This window comes from Falco peregrinus, chromosome 7, assembly GCF_023634155.1.
Source record: "Falco peregrinus isolate bFalPer1 chromosome 7, bFalPer1.pri, whole genome shotgun sequence".
NCBI lineage: Eukaryota > Metazoa > Chordata > Aves > Falconiformes > Falconidae > Falco > Falco peregrinus.
Window position 1 is genome coordinate 66,306,195 of NC_073727.1, and position 25,703 is coordinate 66,331,897.

General features: G+C 44.4%; 2 protein-coding genes across 3 annotated transcripts; both read left to right on the forward strand.

Moving 5' to 3' along the window:
- Nucleotides 1-444: 444 nt before the first annotated feature.
- RNASEH1 (ribonuclease H1) lies at nt 445-15,966 on the forward strand. 2 transcript variants are annotated; one of them, XM_055809406.1, is made up of 10 exons: nt 957-1,138; nt 1,221-1,345; nt 1,716-1,910; nt 2,461-2,560; nt 3,039-3,093; nt 4,172-4,256; nt 6,657-6,781; nt 8,895-11,734; nt 12,128-12,247; nt 15,773-15,966. In XM_055809406.1, exons 1-8 carry the CDS (start codon nt 1,029-1,031, stop codon nt 8,970-8,972), a joined length of 873 nt encoding a protein of 290 aa, XP_055665381.1. In that variant the 5' UTR covers nt 957-1,028; the 3' UTR covers nt 8,973-11,734; nt 12,128-12,247; nt 15,773-15,966.
- Nucleotides 11,604-17,173, forward strand: ADI1 (acireductone dioxygenase 1). Its single transcript, XM_055810253.1, has 4 exons — nt 11,604-11,734; nt 12,128-12,247; nt 13,837-14,016; nt 15,773-17,173. Exons 1-4 carry the CDS (start codon nt 11,615-11,617, stop codon nt 15,893-15,895), a joined length of 543 nt encoding a protein of 180 aa, XP_055666228.1. The 5' UTR covers nt 11,604-11,614; the 3' UTR covers nt 15,896-17,173.
- The last annotated feature ends 8,530 nt before the right edge of the window (nt 17,174-25,703 follow it).

Below are 25,703 nucleotides of genomic sequence, written 5' to 3' on the forward strand. Positions count from 1 at the left end.
TGTTTTGCTTTTTAGAGGTGTCATCCAACCGATATGAACAGTATCATTGCAACCATTTGCTGTTTTTGCAATGGAAGGCAAAATTAACGTCAGTGTTCTGCATTCTTGGCATTTTACTAGGCCACCCTTGTAAATCTGAATGCAACACACTATGGCTCTTGGCATCTTGAGGCTGGCTTTGTCGCAATAATGCCCATATTAGAGCTACAAGGAGAACCCAGCAACTGAAAATGCTGTAGCATGTATACATTGGGCTGTTTCTGGTAGCAGTCGTGCCTGTGCCCCCATCTGCTGTAGGTCGACCTCATCGGAAGCTCAGTGAAGGCACCCAGACGTCCTGGCTTTGGTCTCCAGGTACATGACAGTTCTGATATGAGGGTGTGCCACAGCAGCTTGCAGCTGGCAACAGTTTGAACCTTAATCTGCTCGGACAAGGTGGTTCTCATGACTTCACAGGCTGTTGCGGTACAAGGCTCAGCTGGAACCTGCTTACCAGGAGCCCTTGATTTAAACAGTGGGATGAGAATGAGCTCAACGACCTTCTTCAGCTCTAGACTTTTGGATGTACCAAACACGTTGTCTTGGTGCCATCTTCCAGTGACAGTCCCTCCTCGAGTGCTTGTCAAGCCGAGAAGGTCATGCAGGACGGTGCAGGTGGTGTACACCCTCCGTTTTCACACCAGTTGAGGACCAGGCGGCAGCGGGTGCTGCCGCAGGGCAGGGGCCAGTACCCGGGCCGGCGGGGGCAGCTTCGGCCCAGGCCACCCGTGGGGCCTCATTCACCTCTTCACTGAGGCCTTAAACTGCTGAGACCCCATCCATTTCGTGCCCACCCAAGCGCAATCTGATTCGGATGGCTTTTGTGGTGCTTTGGCCTCTCCCGCGGCCCGTAGGGAAGCCCCAGCGCGCCCCGCCTCCCGCGGCGGCACCACGCATGCGCGGGGGGGGCCTGCGGCGGGGGTGTCCGGGCGGCGGCGGCGGCCGGGGGTGGGCCGAGGGCGCGGGTGGCGGCGGGGTTGCGCCGCGCCATGTTGCGGTGGCTGGTGACGGTGCTCAGTCACTCCTGTTTTGTCCCTAAGGGCGACAGCATGTTCTACGCGGTGCGCAAGGGGCGGCAGACGGGCGTGTACCGCACTTGGTGAGGGCCGCGGCCGGGGCAGCGCGGGGAGCCGCCGCCGGGCCGGCCCCGGGCCAGGCTCACCCCCGCCCCTGTATTGCAGGGCGGAGTGCCAGGAGCAGGTGAACAAGTTCCCCTCCGCCAGCTTCAAGAAGTTCGCCACCGAGAAGGACGCCTGGGCCTTCGTACGCGCCGGCCTCCCGGGGCAGCAGCAGCCTGAGCCGGCAGGTAGCTGGGCCGTGTCGGCCTCACCCGCCGCCTCCTGCCTGCCCGCGCCGCCGGGGCGGGAGGGAGGAGCGGCCTGCGGGGGGGACGGGGGTGCTTCTGTAGGGGCTCGGAGAACGTGCCTTGTGCCCTGCCCGTTTCAAGGGCTGTTACACATGTGTGTCTCCTTCAGTGTGATCTGGGATCACAAATGACTGCTCTATGCTATAATATTTCTCGCAGAGTAGCTTGGGGTGGTGTCAGTTAACAGGTTAGTATTGCTAGTAGGTGGTAAGAAGTGTCTTCAGAAGCAGTCAGTCCAAATAGATCTTGTATGCAGTTGAACTTTTTTATCTTTTTATCTTAATCTTTTGTTTGTTTGTTTGTTTGGAAGGGGCACACGGTTCTCCAGCTGTAGGGCAGGAAAGTGGTAGCCAAAGAGAGGAACCAGAAATAAATACCTTGTGCTGCAATACATGCAAAAGGCCGTATGAACAGTCTACAAACGAAGAACACGCTGCAAAGCGTGTAAAACATGAGGAAATATGCCCAGCACCAACAGTCAGTGAAGATAAATTTTCATATATGGGTGAGGTCTTCCATTATTCCTGTAATTCTGCTCAATTCTTTGCCCTCTTTCCATAAGTAAAAACGTGTAGTTATTAGAAAGCTTTTCAGGAGGTTTGTGTATGGCAGCATCAGGCCCAGCATAACGTAGCATCTTCTTAAAATGGACGTCTGCACCATAATGTATTTGTTCCCATTGTCTTTCTGTGTAATTTCTGTGATTTTATGTGGGTCTGGATTACAGACCATATTTAAATACAGAGATGTAGCTGGGAAGCTTTAAAGCTGGTAGAAGAAGACAGGAACCGTAATGAGAATATGGAACTTGGGGTAGAGGTGCTTCTTGAGGCTGACTAATTTGACACCAGTGAGAGTGTGAACCTGCAGTGGAACTTCAGGTGTTCTTCACTACTACTTTACATGGCTTCTGTAGTTAACTTCTTGAAGGGCTCTCTGGGGATTTTTCCCATTTTGGGGGATTAATCTGCTGGCAAACTTTTTTTTTTTTTGCTTAAAGAGTGTACATCCTTGAAAGAGTGGTTGAACAGCTACTTTTGGTAATTCTTTTGTAGGTGACTTTGCAGTTGTTTATACAGATGGTTGTTGCTCGGGTAATGGACGTAATAGGGCACGTGCTGGAATAGGTGTCTACTGGGGACCAGGACACCCTTTGTAAGTAGCTGAAAGGTTTGGTTTTTTTCTTTAATACATTATTGTTTATTTCGTGTGTGACTTGTAATACCAGCCTCCTTTTGAATATGAAACCCTGCTGTTGAGACTCATAAAGACAGTGCTATGAGACTAATGAGTTACTGAGGGGAAAAGATAAATCAGCTTCTCTGGGAGGTAAAAATGTGGGGAAAATCAACTGGAAATAATATTTTTAGGGGCTCAAGCTATAATTCAAGTGACGCAGAGAGCTTTAAAATAGGTGTAGGTCTGCACAGAAGACAAATAAAATTGCATACTGATGGCATGTCCAAATTTGCAGGTTGCACTATACTGGTGGAAGTTAGAGCTAGAGTATCTATTCATCCTCCTGTATGAAAAGAAAAGTAGCTCCCTTGCACTTGTTTTTCTGATATGTAGTCATTATACGCCATCCTGAATATCTGGGGTAGCTAATCTAGTATTCATTCCTTGGACACAGAAATACCAGTGAAAGACTTCCTGGACGGCAGACTAATCAAAGAGCAGAAATACATGTGAGTAGTTAATGTTCTAGAATGCTTCTGCATGTTAGACTGTAGTAGCACACTCCTGACTCTTTCAGCTGTGGCCTTCAGAAACCAGTTACGGAGCTGTGAGGGAAGTGCACAAAGCATCAGGGGTTATGACTTGAAACAAATCGTTCTCTTCACGTTTATTGACCTTTATGGGGTTTGAACAAGGTAGTTCACCTTGAGGATTTCCAAATATCATCAGGCCAAGTACAGCTGTTTAAAACAGCCTTGTGTTAGGAAAGCATGGTTCTCAAACCTATATGGTATCCTTTGCGTTGATATATGTGTCTCAGACCTTGGGGTGAGGGCTGCTGAGTAGCAGTTAAGAGGCTTCCATTTGTGAGTGGGGTCAGAGTATCATACTCCTTAGAGAACTATAACAAACAATTCTAGGCTCTCAGGAGTAACTTCTGTTACTTCTGAATTAAACTTCTGTTGGCAGCAGCAGCTTTAGTCTTCCCTTCTTGCCTCATTTAGTTCAGGTATTGCTGCTGTCTTACACTGTGTGTTCGGAGATGAACTGAAATGGGAATTGATCTGCTTAAAAAGTACAAGTAGTTCATTTTTGTGAGGCATACAGGCAGAGTGATGGTGGTGTGCCAGAGTCAAACTGAAGAGCTTTTCAGCTCTACATCCAGACCCAGCCACTTCTCCCTCTTACTATGTATCATAACACCAAAAAAAGCAAAAACCTTTTAGGCTTTCCAAGCCCTTGGAACTAGTATGAATCTTTCTTGCTCAGAGTTACGGAGAAAATGCCTGAAATTTGGTGTGCAGTTGACAAAAGGCTTTGTTAGAAAATGGGGCAGAGAGCTACTCCTTCAGTACAGGGTTGAGTAGCAGAATGGTTTGGGGTTTTTTGCTGGTGAAGCTGAAGCGGCTAGTTGTTTGCTTGTTTCATTAAGGGGTCATCTGCATGCATAATTTTGGGAACCTCTCTTCTAAAGCACATTGATATTCATTGATGTCAAGATTATACTAATATTCTTTGTTAGTATCAGGTACTTTGCTGGTATTTTAATTGTTTGTGTTCAAAATCCTGTTCTGAACTGTTCTTAAGGCAGCCTGCAAAGCGATAGAGCAAGCTAAGAGTCAAAACATCAGGAAACTAATTATCTACACTGATAGCAAGTTCACTATTAATGGTAAGTTCATGCTTTTTGTTTTCCTGATTCTTAAAGACACACTGTATGCTGTTTCAATACAGAAGACCTGCAGAACACACTGAGTCCTGGAGAGAGGAATATAGGAAAGAGAACATCTAACTTCAATACTTGTGACTGCTTGGGGAAAAACTTCAGAATATTACAGGGATCACCTGCTAACTGCATGAAATAGAAGTAGAGACAGAGTGCCTGTTACAGTAAAGGCCGACAGAAGTAGCTACAGGATTTTTGTCTTAAGGCATTCAGTAAGACACAAAGTCTATATAAAATGTTCATATATACTTTGTTAAGGATGTACTCGGGAAGGTACTTGGAAGTTGGTGTAGTAACCCTGTAGGTGTTTTGAATGTACACATGAAGTACATTCAAGTTTCCTTACTTTTTACGTGTAGACTACACTTGAAGCTTTCACGTGCGCAGAGTATGTATTTAAAGTTTCACCTTCATCCGAAGATTTGGAAAATTAATTTTATTCCTTATTAAGACTTAATTTCTGAATAAAACTTCTTCCTCTTTCCCCAAGATCTTCAGGTTTTATTCCCATGATAATTTGGAACTACAGAAGTATGTTTTTTCTTTGTATTCCACATTTTTAGAAAGGGAGTGCATGTGTTTGCTGTTTCCAGATAATTTTTTTAAAAATAATATTAGACAAAAACTTAGTGCAACTCTTGATTGAAAATTAGATGAGTGCTTTCATGCTTTTTTTGTTTGGGGGTAGGGGTGGAATGTGAGTATTGTGTTCTTAGCATAACTTGTAATACTTGAGTGCTAACATTGGTAGTAATTATCTGTTTTGTTGCTTGTTATTAATAAAGCAAATAAATGCTTTGTATGTTACAAATCTGTATATCTTTTCCTCCAAATAAGTCATTCTGCATTCCAGAAGCCCCCTGATTTCTGAAAGTGCAGAAGTATGAAAGAAAGAGCATAATTTCTTTTTAACTTCTTCAGGTGGCTCATGTTTAAGACTTGAGTTAAGCAAAACTTACCTGGAAAAACTGATGTCACCTTGAGTAGCAATACCGTAGAAAGGACAGAAGGCTACTGAGTAGGGGCGAGTGACTGCTAGTCAAGGAAGGAGTATGAGCTGTCATTTGCTGCTTGTTTCAAATTGTTAGCTTGCATGTGCGTGAGAGATGTTCTGTCCAGATGGGAAAAGTATCAAGGACTTGTGCTCTGTCCTCCTGATTCTAGCTCGTAAGTTGAGGAAGGGACAGTAAATGTTATGAAACAACCTAAAGGAATTCTCCATTGCTTCTCCCTAAGGATTATCTCCTAAATCTCTCGTTTGAGTAGCTTATTTTCCCCAAAAGATTTAGATATAGCACTTCCTATAGGTGCAGAATGTGTGTGGTTTTTTGTGTTATTTTTCTTGTTGTTTTTTTATTTTAGTTTTTGATAGAAGCATTCTATCTTTTCTATTCTATTCTTTTTGCTTTGTGGGAGAAAAATGTATACCATCTTGTCTGTTATGAAGGAGAGAAAGTTGCTGTGTGAGATAAAATTCCTGTTAAACCTAAGACTTAAGTATGAGGAAGGAAAAGAAAAATCTGTAGGTGCAATGTCTTAGTCTTTGCTTTTGCTTGCAGTTTGCTCTTGCATTTTGGGTCACTGAGGTGCAGGATCCACTCTTGCTTAATGGAAGTTATTTTGTGAATGTGTCTAGGAGTTATTTTTTTAAATACCAGAGAAGGATTGCAGTTAAGCATAAATGGATGTGGTTTGGTTTTTAGGAAGTTTTGTGTGCAAGATCAATGATTCTCTACTTGGTTTGGGTCTGTTTGTTATGAAAGCATTAAGGATGTCTTACATTGTTGACACTGGCAAAGATATTAAAAAAATAATAAATCCTTATTTAAGGAGTAATGTAGTAAATTTTTTGGCCAGCAAAGGATGGCCAGAATATTAAATCTTGTTCTGTAGAAATTTGCTTATGTGGTCCTTCTCAGAAGGATTCTGTTCAGTGTGCAGAGGCTGTAAGACAGGTGGCCATCCGTTTTTCCTGTAGTATGTGTGTCTCCTCAGTTTCTCAAGACAAATAAAGCTGTAGATTTGTTTCTAGCTTACTGTACCATCAGGCAAATCCTTAGCTTCCGTTTATTGAAGTTTATGTCTGTATTTTGTGTGTAATGCTTATATAAGATTGTAGACTTTAAATACCTGTTCAGGAAAACATGGTTGGGTAATTCAAGTAACAATGGAAAAATACAGTTCTTAAAGACAGTAGGGGAGAACCAAACAAGAATATCTTGTGTCTCTGGTTCTTTCCCTGAGACTTTGTATAGAGTTAATGTCTTGTTAAAAGGCTGTTTGCTGCATCTTGATCCGTACTGGCTTCTCTAATAGCATTTTTATGATGATGCTCCCTTTGTGTAGGTATTACGAGCTGGGTTGACAACTGGAAAACAAATGGCTGGAGAACAAGTTCAGGTGGAAGTGTAATAAATAAAGAAGACTTTGAAAGACTTGATAATCTATCAAAAGACATAGAAATTCAGTGGGTAAGCACCGCATTTCTATTCTTAATGACATCTAAAACATGCTTCTTGTAAAAACTTCCATGTATGACCATAATTAAGAATTCAATAAAGCATAGTATTGCCTATCCCCAAGTAAAACTGTAAGTACAGAGAAGTTGCTTGTTTTATTTAAAGCAAGTAAGCAGCATAACCTGGCCTCTTGGAACCAGTGTTTTATTTATTAAAATGCATGTTTATATTCGTTTTCTGTCTCTCGTTACTACTTAAAAAATGCCTGCCATAATTATTTTTAGTTCATGAGTACTGTTAGTAGGTGAAGTTTCTGTTCTTGGAAATCTAACCTGTCTTTTTGAGTCATAGGTGAATTTCTGGATTTGCTTTTCAGAATTCCTTAGGTGCTGGTTTGTTGGTGTAACTTAATCATATAAGTGTCTTTAAACTGGGAAAACTAAGGGAGCATAACCCCAAATAAACTAACTCTAGTTTTCTGTACCTTAACTGTGTTTTTTCCAAGAATACTGGGCACAGAAAAGTCTTTAAAGTACCCGTTTGTAAGTGTTAAATTGTTTTGCTGTCCAGCAAAGAAGTAAAACAGCTTCTGTACAGGTATTCCTGGGAAAATTTAGTTTTCTGTAAACTTGAACATCAGTGCTAAACATTGTAGGGGATATCTTCCCTCCTCCCCTCCTTCTAAATTTTACTTTAATTGTGGTATAAGACTTCTGATTATAGAAATAAATCTCTGTACCATTGGCTTTGTGGGTGCTAATAGCATGTTTACTGGGCTTCTGTCTTTACAACACAGAAGACAGGATGATGTAGCTCTTTAATACGCGCTTTTTCTATGGTAAATCTATTGCAGGTATTCTTCCATTCGTGTTCCTTTGTGTTTTCAGAGTTGGCGACTCCAATTTGAAGGCTGACTAGATCTTACATAACTATTCCTTTTTTTTTTAAGGAGCAGAAAGTGTAAAAACTGAAAACTAAGACCAAAGTTCAGCTGTCCTTAGAGTATTTTACATAATAATAAAAAAATGTTGCTTTATACACACTTCTTACACCTGGATCTCTTAAACTTCGGAAGATTTTTATTTCAGGAGGAGCAATGTATGCGTATGCTTTTAGTATGGTAATCCTCCTGCTGAGGTGTGGCATCCTCCAAGGGCTGCAGGTGGATGGCTATCTGCTCCAGGCTGCAGGGGAATCTCTGCTCTGGTGCCTGGAGCACCTCCTGCCCTCCTGCACTGACCTGGGGGGCTGCAGGGCTGTTGCTCTCACATGCTCAAATTCACTCCTGCTGTGCAGCATTTTTACCCTTTCTTAAATACAATACCACAGAGCTTTGCTGATAGGCTCAGCTGTGTCCTGCAGCAGGTACACTGGAGCTGGCTGGAGCTGGCTGTCTCTGATGTGGGGGCAGCCCCTGGTGTTCTCTTACAGAGGCTATCCCTACAGCCCCCCACCTGGTACTAAAATCTTGCTGGGTAAACCTAATAGTCTCGCACACATCTCACACTTGTCCCCCTCAGATGTTGTCAGATAGCAAGCTTCATTTTCTTTCTCTCCTTCCTCCCACACACTCGTCCACCATTACTTCTGACAAGGATGGGCTTAGGATTGAAGGTGTTTTCAGTTCCTAACTGGAGGATGGACAGGGCTGAAAATAGAGAGGTTCTTTTCAGTTTCTGTATCCTAAGTGAGTGCTGTAATCACCAAGGCTGTTAATGGCATAGAGGTCTCTGGCTTTCTGGGAAAAGATTAACTTCATTTGAGCACTGAATGCAGATAGTTTTTTCCCTCTTTTCTGAAAGTGGGAATCTTGAGTTGGAGCTGTTGTCTGCATGTCTTAAAGGCTAGCCTAGGTTAGGTGGACCTTATCCAGTTTACTGCTTCCCATAAAGATGATTTTCACAATTTGGCAAGACTTTCCTAGAGTAAGGGAGTCTGTGAACGTTCCTGGAAGGAACAGGTAAGGACTAAATGTGAGGAGGGGGCCTCCAAGGGAGGGGGTGCTGCACTACTGTGAATGAAAGGGTATTGTGTGATCAAATTTAATGTGTGTACTTTTTTCTTGACGTTTTTTATTATTACTATTTTTTTCATCTCTAATACTGCTATACCTTTGTCCTAACAGATGCATGTTCCTGGTCATGCTGGCTTCCACGGAAATGAAGAAGCTGATAGACTAGCAAGAGAAGGAGCTAGTAAATAAAGTCCTGACATACTGGGACTAGAGATTGTTGCAGCAGGAGGAAAAGAACTAATATCACAAAGTTGGACTTTGAACTATACTTCTTTCTGGCCTGAAGTGTTAAATATACCAAATTCTGGGAGAAAAAAACCCCACATTTTTTTCTATAGTTTTACAGTCGAGTCAATATTTAGTTGATGGTATCAAGTGTTTGGTTTTTCTCATCTTGCTGAAGGGCTGCAGTCAGTGTTTTTAGCTGTCTTCTAGATTCAGCATAAAGACAGACATCTGAAGAAGTAATATTAAATCTTTATCCTGAGTGTTCTGTATCTTACTTTTAGTGAAATAAATTATATATATTTTTTTTTTTGTACAGAGGTATATATTAGCAGCCCAGAGTGGGTGGAGGCAGGGGGACTTTGGGGTGGTTGGTTTGGCAAGAGGTCGGTGACCTGACACGGAGGTGTTCATTAATATGCTTTGTGTTCTGGTACTAGCAATAACTGCTGTACAGATGGGCTTGTGACACTCACCTGTGCCTCACAGTATCATCGGTTACAACATCCAGAGATTTCTTTGTAATGTTGCTTACTTTATAAGGTAGCATAAACAAACTAAAAATCCAGATCACAAGAAATCTTGAACAATTAATTTTTACTGATCTCCTCTCTATCTGCTTAATGTCCAAGCTTTTTGTTTGTGGCTTCCTGTTTCCATTAAGTAACATGTTTTTATGCATACTGGTTCTCATTAGCATTGTTAGTTCCTCTTCAGTGTTGTCCCAAAGGTAGTTTTATCTGAAATGGAACAAGATCTCCAGATCTTCTGGATGTCAAGTGTATGACTTCATTTTTTCCAGTCAATGATGAGATTAACAGAATGACTAATGTGCACTTGAGTTAGAGAGCAATTACCAGTAATCAACATAGTTTTATTTTCTATGTATGTATACGGGAGGAGCAAACGGGTTTGGTACATTGTCAACTTTTGTAAGGTACCCTCACCACTGGATAGTAGAACTTAAGCTAGAAGGCACTGATTTTTTTTTTTTTTTTTTAAAATTTGTGCAAAGGAGTATGCAGCATGATAGAGCGGCTGAAGCTTGAGTCCTTAACAGTTCTCATGCGTTATAACCTCTTTACTGTGGCGAAGTAAGAGGTTTTTAATGTATTTAGAGTCACGTGAATAGCGATGGAATGAGGAAACTAGCGAGCTATTGGTTAATAGACAAGTGAGGTTTTTTTATTTTCAGTCATCCAAAACTGCACAGTGAAGCTTGTCTGGGGTGAGGTAGTGCACTGATCAGTTTCCCTTCTGCTTCGTTTGTATATGTGCACAGTGTCACCCATTTTGTTTATTTTAGAAGTTTACCTTGAAGGAAAACATCCCATCCCTGATCAGATCTCTAGTTGAGGCAGAACAGTGTGGCAAATAATGTACTGAAGAGGTGACATCTAATAATGTTACCTATTGTATGTGTCCAGTTAAACATGTAGATCCTACTAATTGTATGGAAATCTGTATTTTTTTGAAGCAGCAGCTTTGGAAAAAGGCGTGGATAATGGTGAGTAAATCATAACATCAGTGAATTTAAGTAGATTTACTACCTGAAACTACTAGGTAGATTGTAATAGGGAGTCTTAATAGGGAAGAGTTTTATTTTCATTTGATACCAATGTTTAACATTCTTACTCTGGAAATTCAGGATAAAAGAGGAAAGTTGTGAGGTTAAGGCTGATTAAAGGGTGGAAAGCAAGTACTGTTTCTCAATGGGACTTAGCAGGGGCTTGAGGACCCACAGAGGGTGTTGGCGGTTCAAGTCATTCTTTTCAGGGAACTGAAACTTCAGGAGGCTATTGGCGTTCAGCAGCCGTGACACTCACTGGGTAGGCATTGAACTTCTGGCTGGATTTGGATGTGCTTCTAAAAATGTGGACAAATACCAGCATTAGACCAGCTTACCTGTAATGTTACAGGACTTGCAATTACATGCTGCCCGGAATTGTAACCAGTAGTGCTTATACATGAGTACTGTGCATTAAAGGGATCTGGTACCATTTCTGAGAATCTGGGATAGAGTGGTTAAGGATTTTGGTACGTGTAAAACTGTTCAGGAAGAAAAATATTGAAAGAGAGGTTGTTGGGTTTTTTCTTGGTTGTTTCTCAGTCATTACATCACGTTTAGCTGATAAGCCAATGGTTTATTTACCATATAGAACAGTAAAACTGTAGAATCTCAGAACTGCGGAGGCTGGAGGGAATGCTGGAGTGCATCTTCTCCACCCCAGCTCGGGATGCGAGGATCTCTGTATGGAGACAACACGCGCGCTCAGGACAGGGTGCCTTACTGCTTTCGTGTCCCCCCCGGCCCAGTTCCTCTTTGTTTGTACGGGCGCTGGGGTGGCGGTGCGGCGCTGGGGCTCGGACAAGCTGAAGCAGCCCGGGCGGGGCGCGCGGGGCGGGCAGGCGGCTGCCCCTGGCCTGCGGTAACCGGGCTGGGGGGGCGGGGAGCCGCGGGGCCCCGAGCGCGAGCGGGGCCCGCTGCCGGTTGCCGGTCGCGCCCCTTCAAGGCTCGCCGTGGGGTGGCGGTGCGGGGCCGCCTCGCTCCCTGCCCCGGCCCCTCCGCCCGCCGGGGCGGGCCGCTCCCTCCCGCCCGGCCCGCCATGGTGCAGGCCTGGTACATGGACGAGTCCCCGGAGGACCAGCGGGCGCCTCACCGGCTGCGGCCCAACCGCGCCGTCAGCCTGGAGCAGCTGCGCCGCCTCGGCGTCGTCTACCGCAAAGTGCGTGAGAGGGGGCGGGAAGGCGGCCCGGCGCTGGCGGGGGGCCGTGCGGGGCCCGCGGGCGGTGGCGCCTCAGGCCGGCCCCGACAGCCGGCGGGACCGGGAGAGCCTTTAGCAGGGCGGCGGGGCCGGCCGGTCGGTGCCCGCGGCGGGGCCGGCCGCAGGAGCGGTGCCGGCTGGGGAGGGCCGGGCGCACGCTCGGGTGCTGCCGCTGGTGGGCCGGGGCCCCTAGGGCGGCCGGCTCGGCTGTCCCCGCGGCCGCCTGCCCTCCGACGGGCCTGGCAGCTGGGGTTCGCCCCCTTCGCCTCCCGAATGCGCCTGAAGCGGTTGTGGCCGAACGCTTTTTTAAAAATTTTTTCACCACCCCCACCTTCCGCCCCGCCTGTGTTTCAGTTGGACGCTGATAACTATGAGAGTGATCCCTGTCTGAAAGAGATTCGGAGAGCAGAAAATTACTCTTGGATGGATATAATAACCATACATAAAGACAGGCTTCCCAATTATGAGGAAAAGGTATGTGAGCTTTCGCTTTCCCCGAGGATTTGTGTGCTGGAGCTTGCCGCTAGAGTGTGCGGCCGGCTTCCTCACACCTGCACGCCCTGGGCAGGGTGCAGGCGTGGGATTTCCAGGGGTAAAATACAGCCTGTACTGAAGTCCTTTACATAAAGAAAGCAGTTTTGGTATTATTTTAAAAATAGCAGAGGCCTTTTGCTTCTGTTAGATTGCCTTCAAAGGTTTTAAGAATAGCTTCCATCCCTGCGTCATTTCAAAACTGAGTTTCTTACCAGCAGAGCCCTGCCAGTACTGACCTGTCCTTGGAGAGCCTCCTGGGGTGAAGGCAGGTGGCTGCCAGCTGGGCATGGGCTTTGAAGGCTGAAACATCCTAATGGCTGTTTGCAAAATACGTCTTTTCGAAATGAATGTTAACCTGGTGGAATCAGAGGGATACGTTCCCTGTGCAAGAAGACTTTTTTTACCTTGGGAAGCTGGTGCTTTGGCTGTTTCGTAAGAGCCGAATGTGAGTGGTGCCAGGCTGTCAGATGAACCTCCTAGAAGGAACTTTCTCCTTCCGGCCTCCAAGTGCTGGCATGCTGCTCTGACCTGACAACAACAACCCAGTGACACTGCCGTATTTTCATTAAATTTGCATGCATCAGCTTGTTTTAAGCTCAGGGTGTTAATACCAGTTTTAAATTGATGAGAAGGTGAATTAGGTAGTGACTCAGGTTGCCTGGGTAGGCTCTACCTGATGCAAAGGCAGGCCGTTACAGAGAGGGCATATGGACTTGTGCTCGCCTTGCCATGCTGGATCAGTACAGGCTGAGGGACACCAGCGCTGGTGTGGCTGAACAGCATCCAGACCTGAGCAGGTAATGGTACCTGGCATTGCACTGCTCTCTGTGCGCTAACATGGTCAGCTCTCTGTTAACTGAACCTTTAAAGCATGTTTTGTTCTGTGCTGTGAAATGAACAAAGCATTCACCATTCCAGGAAAAATGAGAATGTTGCTGCTGCTGCCCTGGGAGAGAGTCTGGAGCTGGGGCTCACTCTGGGGGCAGGCGTGACATCCTGCTTACATCAGATTGCCGTAGATGGGCCGTGTTTGTCAATAACTGCATTTTCTCATACAGTTGTAGTCGCCTGTGCAGCTAATTCAGCCTTACAACAGTGTAAAAGAGGGGGGATAATCTGTAGCTCTGTTTGCATTTTTTTTTCATGTCAGGAAAATAACAGGCACAAAATGGTCAAACTGAACAACGGCAAGGACCAAATCCTGCGGTGGAAAGCTTTATCCACCTCTCTCTCAAACGGATGTAAGCATTACTGTTATTCAGAGACTGGTTATGTGCAGCTATAGCTGCTGTTTCTTGTCAGTGAAATTCTTGTCTTCCAAAGGCAATGTGGCAGCCTGCTTCGAAGTGTCCTGAGACAGGGTCTGGCTGGCTGGATTGGCCGTTTTAACCGTATTGGTCTCATCTGTTAGTTAAATCGCTGCGCAGCTACCCTGTGAAAACCTTTGTCTGCTTTACCACGTATTTCTACCAGACCTCTTTGCAGTTTTTCTGTGTTCAGTAGTTTTAAGATATGCTTGCTATTCCTAGATAAAAACATTTTATGAAGAACATTTACACCTAGACGATGAAATTCGCTACATCTTAGATGGATCTGGCTATTTTGATGTTCGAGATAAGGATGACAAATGGATCCGGATTTTCATGGAAAAAGGAGACATGATAACCCTCCCTGCTGGCATCTATCACCGATTTACACTGGATGAGAACGTATGTTGTTACAGATTACCGTAAATTTTGATGACAAATCCATGTGAGTGTATAGCACACTACTAACTACATGCCCAGAGACTTGCAGTTCATTAGCAAAATATATTAAATATGAAGCAGGAATATGAAAAATACTAAATAATTCACAGCATCTGAACCTTTCATCTCCAGGTCACAAATCCATATTCCTCTCGTCAGCTGTAACTGCAAGTCATTACCACGTGATAGCTGTAGCATATCTTATGTGACAGCGGCATGAGAGCCAAGCCCTGCGGCTGTCCCTCCCACAATGGCCCCTGCTGTTAGTTGAGGTAGAGATGGTGCAGACAGATCCTTCTGTGTTGCCTTGTTGTGTATCTTGTGTATGTTGTGGCACAGACAGAGCATACCTGTGTCCAGCAGTGGCATTTTTCGTAAGTGCTAAATTCACCTTCAGGGAAAGAAGGATTTAGGGGTCCAGAGCCACTACTTGCAGCTAGTGTGTGCTAGGCTGGATGCTGGCTTCACAGGAGCTGACCTGCTTTCAGAGGGGGTTCTTGGCAAAGGGACTGTGAGGTTGGCACATGTGGTCCTGATCTGTGTCTTTCCTTGTGGGCTTTTATAAATACATTTGTAACCTCAGCATTACCCCTGGAAAATGGGGAAATGTGTGCTGCCTCCTGTGTGGCAAAATCCCATCTCTGACGTAGACATGAGAACGGTATAATTTTGAATCAGCTGTCTAGATAACAGTTATCATATATGTAAAAAAGGGAGATACTGCTTTGGTGAAAAACCTGACTTCTCACGTCTGCATTTTGAGATCCACAGTGAATCATCTACAATTATTAGTTTAAGGCATTGTCTTTACACAGACAAAAACGTCAGGGGTTGTAGGCTGAATCCACAAGAAGTCTTAAATGTTCATCCACTTCAGGAATTTTAGTCTAGAAGTAAATCTTCAAAAGTAAATTCTTGAGCTGCTTCTAGACCCTTGCATTTTGCAGCTAAGTTCTTTGGGTACCTAACTCAATTCTTGACGTTGCTGAGCGCCTGGGTGCAAGATAAGCACTTAGCATTGTTTACAAAATAGGTAGGGTCTAAATCTCTAGCGCAGTGGACAGGAGTGGAGAGTTCCCCGTAATTCGGTGGCTGGAGCACTTCCGCAGGACATAAAATCCCATTTTCTGCTGCCACAGCTGTACCTCATACCTGGTATACTTTTGGTTAGCTGGTGGCAGGGACTGTTGCTTTTCCCGTTGGAATCTGGAGACTTTTCACTTCCTGTAGCATTAATTCTTGGCTAGTTTATCCACCCTCCATTCAGTTTTTATGGCTTTCACTTTGAAGCTTCTGTTCTTCCTCAAAAGCATTATGTAGCCACCTTGGGTATTCTGATTGCTGTTGTTTAACTAAGCAAGTAGGATTTAGATGCTGCATTGCTCAGTATGGCACTGGGGATCCAGTACAAAAGATTTGCATGAGACAGGATTTTTTTTGTTTCTTTGAAAAAGGGAAAAATACTGTCTCTGCCTGACCTGGAGGCACTGGTTATGGCACAATATGTCACTGCGTAGGTGCAAAATATCCCACTGCAGTGGCTGGGAAGTAGGAACAACAGCACAGCAGTGTAGTTTTCTGCAACACATGAGGCTTTCAGTCCATCTTGAAATGGTTTGAAAAATTTCTGCAGAAATACAAATGAAACATTAACTTCAGAATCAAGATTCCGTGGAAAGGATCTCTAAATTACTTGTCACTTCTTGTTCTTTGGCAGAATTACGTGAAGGCAATGAGACTATTCGTTGGAGAACCCGTCTGGACAGCATACAACAGGCCAGCTGATGACTTTCCTGCTCGGAAACAGTATATGAAGTTTTTAGCTGAAGAAGCACAGTAATGGTGTCCTAAGACCTGACAAGTGGAACACCCTGAAGGCCTGTCAAAATAAATGTGATGGGTGGCTTTTCACCGATAGACGACTTCTTTTTACATATGCAATTGGAATCACAGAGTCATAGGAAAATTTAAGTTGAAAGCTCATTTGAAGGTCATGTAGTCCAACCCCCTGCAAAGTACCAGGACAACTTTAAAGCCAGGCCAAGTTGCTCAAGTCCTTGCCTTGAGGTTTGGAAACTCCGCTGGTGGAGGTTCCACTGGGCACCTGTTCCAGCACTTAGCTGATGTCATGGGCAAGCATTTGTGTCTGGCTCTGTCTTCTCCACAGTCCCTTCTCTAGTGGGAACCTAGTACGTCTCCTCTCAGCCTTCTGTTCTCCAGGCTAGACAAACCAGTGCCCTTAGCTGGGCTCTGTTCTGTTAAGCAAGATGTTCAGCACATTTTGTCCTGGTGTTGAACTGAGGAGTGTTACTTATAACCACCTGACAGCTAGACTTGAACCATTGACTGTTCTGAGCCCAATGGTCCAGAAGTTTTTTGCCCATCTTGTAGTTCACATACTCAGTTCGGCTACAAGGCTACTTACTGTGGGACACACTATTGAAAGCCTCGCTGCGGTCAAGGTGAAAAACATCTGCTGTTTCCCTTCTGCCAGTGCCAGTCATTGTCACTTGGTTGGCAGTCAGGATGGTCAGGGAGAACGTGCCTTTGGTAAATCAGTGTTGACTGGTTGCTCCCCATCACCTGGTGTTTCATGTGCCTGGAACAGCTTCCGTAACAGCTTACTCTGTACTTCTCCTGGGGACTGAAGTGAGGCTGACCAGCCTGTAGTTTCCCAGATCTTCCTGCCTTTTTGAAGGTGGCAGTATCATTTGCCTTTTTCTGCTCAAAAAGGTTTTCTTGATCTCTGTGACCTTTCAAAGATGCCAACAGCCTTGCAGCGACATTAGCTAGTTGCATTTACAGTTGCTCAGGAATCCATTTTCTAACCTTTATTTCCTTGATATTTCTGGCAGGTAGAATTGGGAGAGGTGGGCTACATGAATATTCATTCTGCTCTGAATCCATGCTAATGAACTATGTAGGATTCTGTTTTTAATTCAAGAAAATAAACCCTGCTTCAGTCTTGTCTAAAAATGTTCATAAGATAAATTTGCATAATCGGCATTTTAGTATGCAGCTTCCCAAGTTCTGCCCTGGTACATAAAGCTGTGGGTTTCTCTCAGTAAAATACAGCAATTTGCTCTTGTGATTTATTAATAAAATTACTTTGACTTGTGTGGTTTTTTCCCTTGTGCTGACATTAAGGACACATTGAACAGCAGTGTTACTGTAGTTGTCAGTCAGCTTTTGTTCCTTGTGCTGCTACTGGTTTGTTCTGTAACGTGGGACAAATAATTAACTGTGTGCCTCAGTTTCTTTAGCTATGAGATGGAGAAGAGCAGACTTAGACGCTCTGATCCAGTTTTCAGTAAATGCCTTGAGGATATGCAGGAGATGTAGCCCCTCAGCAATGGGCTCCGAAGCGTTTTGGTAGGAATTTGCTCTTTACAATGGCAAATTGTGTCAGCTGGGCAGATACACTTACTGCTTGCTCCAGCTGTCAGTGGATGATGAGAGCACGGGCTCTGCTGGCTGCAGCCTGCGCGCTGATTTCAGCCACATACAATACAAGCTCCTGCCTTGCAGTTTCCCAAATAAACGCAGCTCTAGAAAGGAGTAGCAACTTGGGCTTGCATGAATTTTCCTGATGTAGCAGACGGTAGATAATTGAACTTTCCCACTGTTCTTCCCTAGCAGCCCTTCTTCAGCAGGCAATGTTTTCCTCACTTTGCAGCAGCATTACTTTTAACTATTTCTAGGTGCTTTATTTTTTTAAGTGTTTCTGAAAACAAAGTTGCCATTTTGACGCGAGATTGTGCTGGCTTTTATCTTAAAAGTCGGAAAGAGTGAGTAAAAAGGCAAGCGTTTCCTGCCGTAGGGTCTTGGGTTGCAAGCTAGGTGAGATGCAGGGACACAGCTGACCCTTCTGCCAGTTCTGCCAGTGGGGGCTGAGTTTGTGGGAGGGGGTACAGACACAACTTACCCTTGCAAAAGCAGGCCCACCCAGCGCTCCGTTCAGCCTGTACTGGCTTTTGTACCTCCTGGAAAATCAGTGCTACTGGCAAATGGAGCTTAACTATAGCCAGGCACACGGCACACATCGGCCAGGCTTGCACGGATGCTGTGCTGTGCCGTGCCATGTGCCTCTTCAGTTCAGGGATTTGTGTGCCCCTTGTCTGGAAGGAGCACTTGAGTGTCCTCCGGCACAGCGTGCTGTGCTGGGGCATCCTGGTCCCAGGAGAAACTTGGGGGATTTTTTAAGGTACAGCTGCAGGAATAAGTAACAGTTACAGCCTTTGGCACGTTTTATTCCTTTGACTTACATGATACAGAAAATTGTGTTTCCAAATGTAAATTAAAATGACTGCTTTCTCCTAGTGCTGGTATCAGTCCCTGATATCCAGGCTAATTAATCCTCTTCCTGCTTTTGTTTTCTCGTTTGTTTTAACAAAGTCAACAGGAGATCGTTCATACCCCTGATGGGCCTTTCCATTTTGATCTCTCTCTTTGCAAAAGGAGGGGTAGAGGCAGCAGCGTGGGCTCTCAGGAACTCCCATTTACAGCACAGGCATCCCATAACAGACTGGGGGAGCAACTGGGAAGCGAGAGCAGGTAATGAATGCACTCTTATTGGGAGAGATTTAGAGAGATTTAGAGTTTGGAGGCAGTAATGAGGGATGGACAGTAAAATGCCTGCCCGCGGCAATTGCTTTCAACAGCTTGCTGATGTAGGATGTGACCTGGGAAGCAGGACTGAACCACCTTGTTTTGTTGCCTCTCTGGAGGAATATATACACCCAGTACAGCTCCCATCTCCTGGCTGTCACGAATAACACATGATCACCCCGCTAAAGATCGTTCATCATTTTCATAGCACAATGCATTCTGCTGCTGAGAGGTGGTGGGGGCTGTGGGGGTCTTACTGTCAATACTTCTGAGACCGTGCCCTTTAGTGCTATAGGTGTCTTTGAAAGGGTGAAAGCTTTGCTCTCTGGAAGTGTTTTTTGTCAGATAGAAAAAAAAAAGCATTTGGAGCTGGTATAAAGATTCCACACCTGTGAAGAGATTACATGGGAGATTACACTGTGAGGAAACAGCTGGGCAGAAAAAAACGTTAATATTAATAGGAAACACTCCAGAGAGTGGAGAGAAGGGAGGGAGAACATGCCGTTCTTTCAGAAGAAAAATGCAGTTTCTTTTCATGGCAATTTTTTGTGTTTGTTTTTTTCTTTTCTCCCCCGCCCCTGCACATATCTAAAAGTGCAAAGTGAAATTGATTTTTGGTCCAAAAACGTGAGTCTGTTTCACTGCAGCTAGTGGAAAATCTCGGTGCATTGATGTAGTATGAAAATTTATGTAAGTGGTTCCAGCAACATCACATTGGCAGCATTACCTCAGCAAGGGGAATATTTCAAATCCTCCAGGATTAGAGTTTAAAAAAAAAAAAAAAGGTAGAAGAAATGGTACTTGAACTGAGGGGTTTGAAGATAGCTTTTTTGGTACCTGTGTATTATTTTCCACTTCAATCCAAACTTTTCCCAAATGGCATATACCCCATTTTCTCATGAGCACCTTGAAAGAGCTGCTCTGTGAGCGGACTCAAAGCGAACTGTGGATGGCCAGTGGGGTTTTTAATAAAAAATTAGGTGGGCAAACAGGTGGCTGCAAAATCTGTGATAATGCCCTCCCTTGTTAAATGGCAAATGTCTTTGGCTGGAAATCCTAATGCAAAGACATTTCACAGCCAGTTAAGTAGTAACTTCCACATCAGGCACTTCGGGGTGCCTACAGATGGGTGAAGGGAAACGCTGCTGGCGGGGGCTGCCAAGAGCAGGGGCTGTGCTGCTTCCCAGCAGCTGCAGGAGCTGGTACCTGTCTGGCCCGGCTGCTGAACTCGACAAGTATAAAATCTTCATGCAGTCAGAGCACGGGTCCTACTGGCAGAACAGGCACTCTCCTGCCTGGTTTCTGACTCCAGGATTTAGCTTGAGCTAGGAACTTAGGAGAAGGGACAGTTTCCTGACAGAGGCAATCATTTAACATCAGCTGGCAGACACCAGTGCACATAAAGACCGAGGTGGCAGCTGAACACTGCTTTGAGAATATCCCTAGCAGCCGAATCGTGGATTTAGATATTTGGCCAGGCAGAGGCTGTGGGACTGACCTGCGCTATGCTCAAAAATTACGTCATCTGTTTGAGAGTCTCCCGAGTGAAAATGATAGAAATTCTCAGATTTCCTTCCCTCTTCCCAAAATAGGGTCACTGCCGGTTGTCATCTGTTTCCTGAAGCCAAATAAACCTATCAACTCATTGGGGGATGAAGTAGTGTTACAATTTAAATATTCCTGGTCCAAAGATCCAGATTTGATCTGATTTGCTGCACTAATGATTTTACAGCTTAATTCCCAAAACATCTTGTGTGTTTGCAAAAAGGTATTCTACTATACCTGCAATTTGAAAAACCTTTCTTTTATGCGACTGAGCTCTCGTTTTTTATTAACTATATGAATATCCAGATAAGACAAAGAAGCAAAATTTCAGAACGCAAAACACTTGAGGAAAAGATTCAGCAGTTAAAGGGCTGTGAATCTCTTTCAGTGCTGGCTTCCCTCGCTACAGTTCTGTCTGTGATACCTGTGCTAATTTTGAAAGCGCCCCTCCATTTCGTTGCCTTCTATGCTGCTGCTCAGGGTGCCGATTAGTAACTGTTGTGCCTGTCAATGAGCCGCATCAGCTGGTGGAAAATCGGGCTGGGTGGCACCAGGATTGCCTTTGGCCATGGACACGGCCCTGAGCAGGCAAGCCAGGCTCTGGGCTCGTTTCCCCTGTGATCACAGGCATTTGAGCCTGGAGAATTCAATTTGGGTCCACCTTCAGGCTTCCCCCCGCCCCCCCCCAAGGATTCAGGCCACTTAGAGCTGACCCACTGTTCATGGGAGAGAGGGAAGCTGATCCTGGCGATACTGTGATAACGGGGGTGCAGAGTGGTGGCTGGGTTCGCACACGCTGCTGCTGCAGCCCCAGTCCTGCTGCCTGCCACTGGAATGTGTGCCTGCATCTGAAGGACTTGCTCACACTTTGCACTGCAAATCGTGGATTTTTTTATAAACAGCAGTAGCAATTTTATTCTGTAGCTTCTTAATTCAGTATTTTCAGTTTAGCACTGACGGTTTTGTCAGTTTTTCAAAGCCAGAGAGGCACCTTCCCCCTCCTTCCTTCCCTGTGCCTCAAACAAGTAACATCTAATTTTTTTCCCTCTTTGTGGGCAAACTGCAACTCATTGTTGCTGGGTTTTGGATGGATTCATTTTAATGACTCTCATACATAATAAACATCTGCAAATGACTGTCCAAATCTAGGATGGGACCAGGTATTGACCCAGAACAGCTTGGAAAGGTGGCACCTGGATCCTCTTCCCCACCCAAACCTTTCTGTTCCTCCCTAACACCAGGACTGTGACCATCTCATACACCCTTGAAGACGATAATCTTTAAATTCGTAATTTCTGAGCTGACTGGGAGAACTGGGAGAAATAGCATTGCAGTATTGCCTGAAAGTTATGCTAGACCTTGTTCGCGTTCGAACCGTTGTTCAAATGCTAAAAACTGTGCAGGTTCCTACATTGCAAAGTACCTCAATGGTAGATAGATTTTTTCCCCAGTGTTTATTCAGTGGGTAAAAAGCAGGCTGGAAGGGGTGGATGGCATCTTCCTTTGAACTCGTGCTAAAGGTACAAGCTAATGGGTAAACCTCACCTTGTTCCAACATCTGCAGTTTTCTCTGGCCTCTGCTCAGGACTGCAGCAATCTAGGTTGCTACCTGTGCAACCTCGGACAGGATGACTCTGGCTGCTGTGGTTCTACCTATTTGGGATAAATTTACATCTATATTTGAGTTTTCAGTCCCGTTTTCATACTTTTCTTGATTGCGAGTTGACATGGAGAGGAAATGCGTGTTTCTCACTAGAGCTAAATACAACTGGACATGGGAACACCACACATCCTGCAATCTTCTTCTGGGCAGCTACAGTGCATGTGGTTGATTAAGCACATCAGCTGACATACAAGTAACACAGACATAACTTAGATATGCACGCACACTATACCCCATTTATGCCCCTCTGCAATTTGATTTGCAAACGCCTGCAGCAAAACCTCAGAGGATTGCCTGTCTGCCGCTCCTTAGGCCGCTGTAGTGCAGCAAACCTGGCAGTTTACGCAGGCAGGGTGGTATTTCCCAGCATGTGCTTGCGTTGAAAGCCTCAGGATGAAGATGAATCTGGAGAGGGTGTTTGCTGGCTTGGTGAGCTTTTCCGCGGGGTCAGTGAGCTCATCCAGCTTGCACATGGCTGCACAAATGCTTTTGCTGACATGAAGGATGAGGTAGGTGGAGGAATGATCATCCTTTCCACTAGCTGAAATCCGTTGTGGAGTCTCAGGCATGTCTGCACATGCCTTTTGGGGAATATTTAACAGGTCCAGTCCCGTTCAACTGAGGGACCAGGAAAATGTAAATGACCAGCTGGTTAGGGGCTGCCATCATCACCTGAACTGCAATTAGGTACTAGAAATGGCAGATAGATGTGCAAGTCCTTTTGAGGATCAGGGTCTCTGCGCATAATGTAATTATCTGAATGTCTGAAGTACAGCTTCTTTGCTCCTCTTTTAATAAAAGAGGAAATTTAAATGCAAAACTTCTGTTAAGGCACATTAAGCTTTAAGACTTGAATACAACAATCAGCTCATTCAGGCTATACTTTCCACAGCTTTTCTCACTTAGCCAGATGACACATGCATGCTGTGTTTTAGAACTGAGCTCTGCCCTCATTTACACCAGGAACCCTCATTAAATTCAGCTGAATCCATTGAATTTAACAGGATTGCCTGGTGTAATTAATGTTTTGAGGACAAATTTTGTCCTTAGGTTTAATGCTTTAACACCATATACAGCATTCAGATGTGTAACTGGCTGATTATAGGAAAGTCAAACACTTAACTTGTATATATGTTAAATCCAAACCATAAAGTGACATTGATACTCTTTCTTGCATTTTATAAACAGTTAACAATTTGCATACACCCAGCAGTGATAATACGCCTTTGCATTTAAATTTTAATTATTCTGCAAGTCTACCAGGATGTCACTTGTTTAATGGCTCACTGAGCTTAGAGGTCACCCAGTCCAAGTCTCCTCTACTGGCGTTTTTATCTGAGTAAAAGCCTCTACTAGTAAGAACACAGCAAACATACTGAAGTGAGACTTATATAGTAATACATAAGAATTAGAATTTAGAGAAACTTGGAGAACAGGGGATTATGTTTTCAGAGTGTTTCTTTTTTAATGGTTGTTTGACTCTTACTGCGATCATATATTTTTATTTTCTGCCAATCAGAACACAGGCTGTCATTTACATGTGCAGTGAGTATAAGGCACCGCTGAATAAAAAAAAGGAAGCATTTTACTCCTCGATTGTATAGAGGTAAGTGGCTTCAGCATGCTGGGTAATGATGGATCATGCTACTTAGCACTGGAAAAGACAAATCAAGCTCCCTGAAGGTGTAGGTGATAGTGTTAACACTGTAACACGACACCTAACCTTCAGTTAAATGCATGGGAACCTCTGTTATAAGACACTAATTTACATATAATTGTAAGATTTTTTAACTGAAATCACAGAATGGTTTGGGTTGGAAGGGACCTTTCAAGATCATCTTGTCCAAACCCCCTGCCATAGGCAGGGACGCCTTCCACTAGACCAGGTTGCTCAGAGCCCCATCCAGCCTGGCCTTGGACACTTCCAGGGATGGGGCAGCCACAGCTTCTCTGGGCAGCCTGTTCCAGTGTCTCACCACCCTCGTCATAAGTATCTTATGTCCAATCTAAATTGACCCTCTTTCAGTTTAAAACCGTTGCCCCTTGTTCTGTCACGACCGCCCTGGTAAATTGTTCAGTGCTCTCAAAGTCTGTGAGAATAATGCTGGTCACATAGCAGGGTTTCTTTCTGTCTCCTAAGAAACCCCATGCCCAAGAAGAGTGAGCCATGATGGAGAAAACATACTACTGAAATTCCTTACAATAAGCACAGCAGACTAACATACTGGTTCAGATTAATAGTTGTGGCAAACTGAAAACTACACAGATTTCAACTCAATTGTGACAATGTAAACTGTTAAACCTTGTCAAAAACCATGACAATATTTAAAACAAATGTAAAACCTAATAAAGAGTAATGCAAAAGTAACTACTTTTATTTCACTGCATTTTAATACTCACTAAAGATACATAAATGGTGTTTAAACCCAGCTGAAGCAGATGGTGCTGAATAATTTTTGTAGTTTAGTAGTGATACTTTAGGACAAGACTACCCAGGTGCTGCACAAGTTTTAATTCAGTTCCAGCTGTGGAACCTAGAGGCCAAGCCAGAGACAGAAATACCAACTGATTTTATTTTTTTCAGTTGAGTGAAACATAACTAGCCATTTTTTCAGTGTACAGGTATGACCTGTAAAACATATATATCCTGTAAAAATGGAACAAATACTGTCTCTGTATAAGCTACAAGCTTGTCTTTTGAGATGCTCATGATTTTTAGGCATTCTTGGTTTTTTGCATGTCCAGCTTGCAGGAGTTTTCAGACATGATTTTTGAGGACAACTATTTGGTCCCTGTACAGTTATCTCCAGTTGGACAAGCATAAAAATGAATTATTAGTCACTTAAAAATACAGCTGGGAGTATTTAAAGATGGTGAGAACTAATTGATGGATGTGGTATAAAAATATAACAAGTACAGTTACAGACTTGTCCCATGGCAGTGATTTATGACAGCTAAACATTAAATTTCAAACCAATAAAAAAACAATGAACAGATGTATATACTGTATTCATGTACAGGGAACGGGAGTATCTGGATTGAATCTTTACAATACAGATCAAAGGGGGAATGTGGGCAGAGATGTGAAATACACTGATACCACAGTAGCACTGCGATTCCAAAAATCTGTGTTCCAAGGGATGCCAAAATCATTGTATGCTGATAGTGTCGCATCAGTGGTAACTGCCTTGTGTCCTGCTCTGCACCACCCTTTGTGCTGCTTCCACTTTGTGTACCCTAACCCTTAGATACTTCTGTCTCACTCTCCATCCTTTTTCCCCGGGAAATACTTTCTGTGCAGTGTTTTCACTTAGTAATGGGAAAGGAGAGGAACTGAGCTGAAATGGCTTGTGCTTCCACTCTGCCTAACACGCAGGGCTCGTTTCTCCACCCAGCAGAACGCCAGAGTGGAGCAGCTATGCCTGTCTACGGGGAGAGGAATCCACAGGCTCTAGGGTAGGCGTGGGGAAGACAGCTGTAGTGTGGTAAGAGCTGAAATACACATGCACTCATCTCCAAGTAGAGATGCTGGAGAGCGGGAGGGAGGGAGGGAAAAAGTATTGAAGCAAGTAGTAGTTTGGGAATAGAGAAATCCTCCAGTCGCACCCACAGCTTTCCAGAATCCAAACGCTTCAATCTGAAAGATTTAATGGGATCACAAAAGCAAGAAAGTATAGGGAGACCATTCAGTATCATTCAGATTATACAATTCCTCATACTGTGGGAAATCCACTGTGGGAGACTGTGTGATCCCCTCACACACTGTCCGGACACGGTCTTGGGCAGCCTGCTGTAGGTGGTCCTGCTTGATGGAGGGGTTGGACCAGATGAC

What these genes read in the sequence shown, in the direction of transcription:
- RNASEH1 (XM_055809406.1), top strand. Translation starts at nt 1,029, where the DNA reads ATGTTGCGGTGGCTGGTGACGGTGCTCAGTCACTCCTGTTTTGTCCCT. An exon ending in TGGGGACCAGGACACCCTTT is followed by an intron (nt 2,561 to 3,038) that starts GTAAGTAGCTGA and finishes CCTTGGACACAG; the next exon opens with AAATACCAGTGAAAGACTTC. An exon ending in TAGCAAGTTCACTATTAATG is followed by an intron (nt 4,257 to 6,656) that starts GTAAGTTCATGC and finishes CCCTTTGTGTAG; the next exon opens with GTATTACGAGCTGGGTTGAC.
- ADI1 (XM_055810253.1), top strand. Translation starts at nt 11,615, where the DNA reads ATGGTGCAGGCCTGGTACATGGACGAGTCCCCGGAGGACCAGCGGGCG. An exon ending in TTCCCAATTATGAGGAAAAG is followed by an intron (nt 12,248 to 13,836) that starts GTATGTGAGCTT and finishes TGCTATTCCTAG; the next exon opens with ATAAAAACATTTTATGAAGA. An exon ending in GATTTACACTGGATGAGAAC is followed by an intron (nt 14,017 to 15,772) that starts GTATGTTGTTAC and finishes GTTCTTTGGCAG; the next exon opens with AATTACGTGAAGGCAATGAG.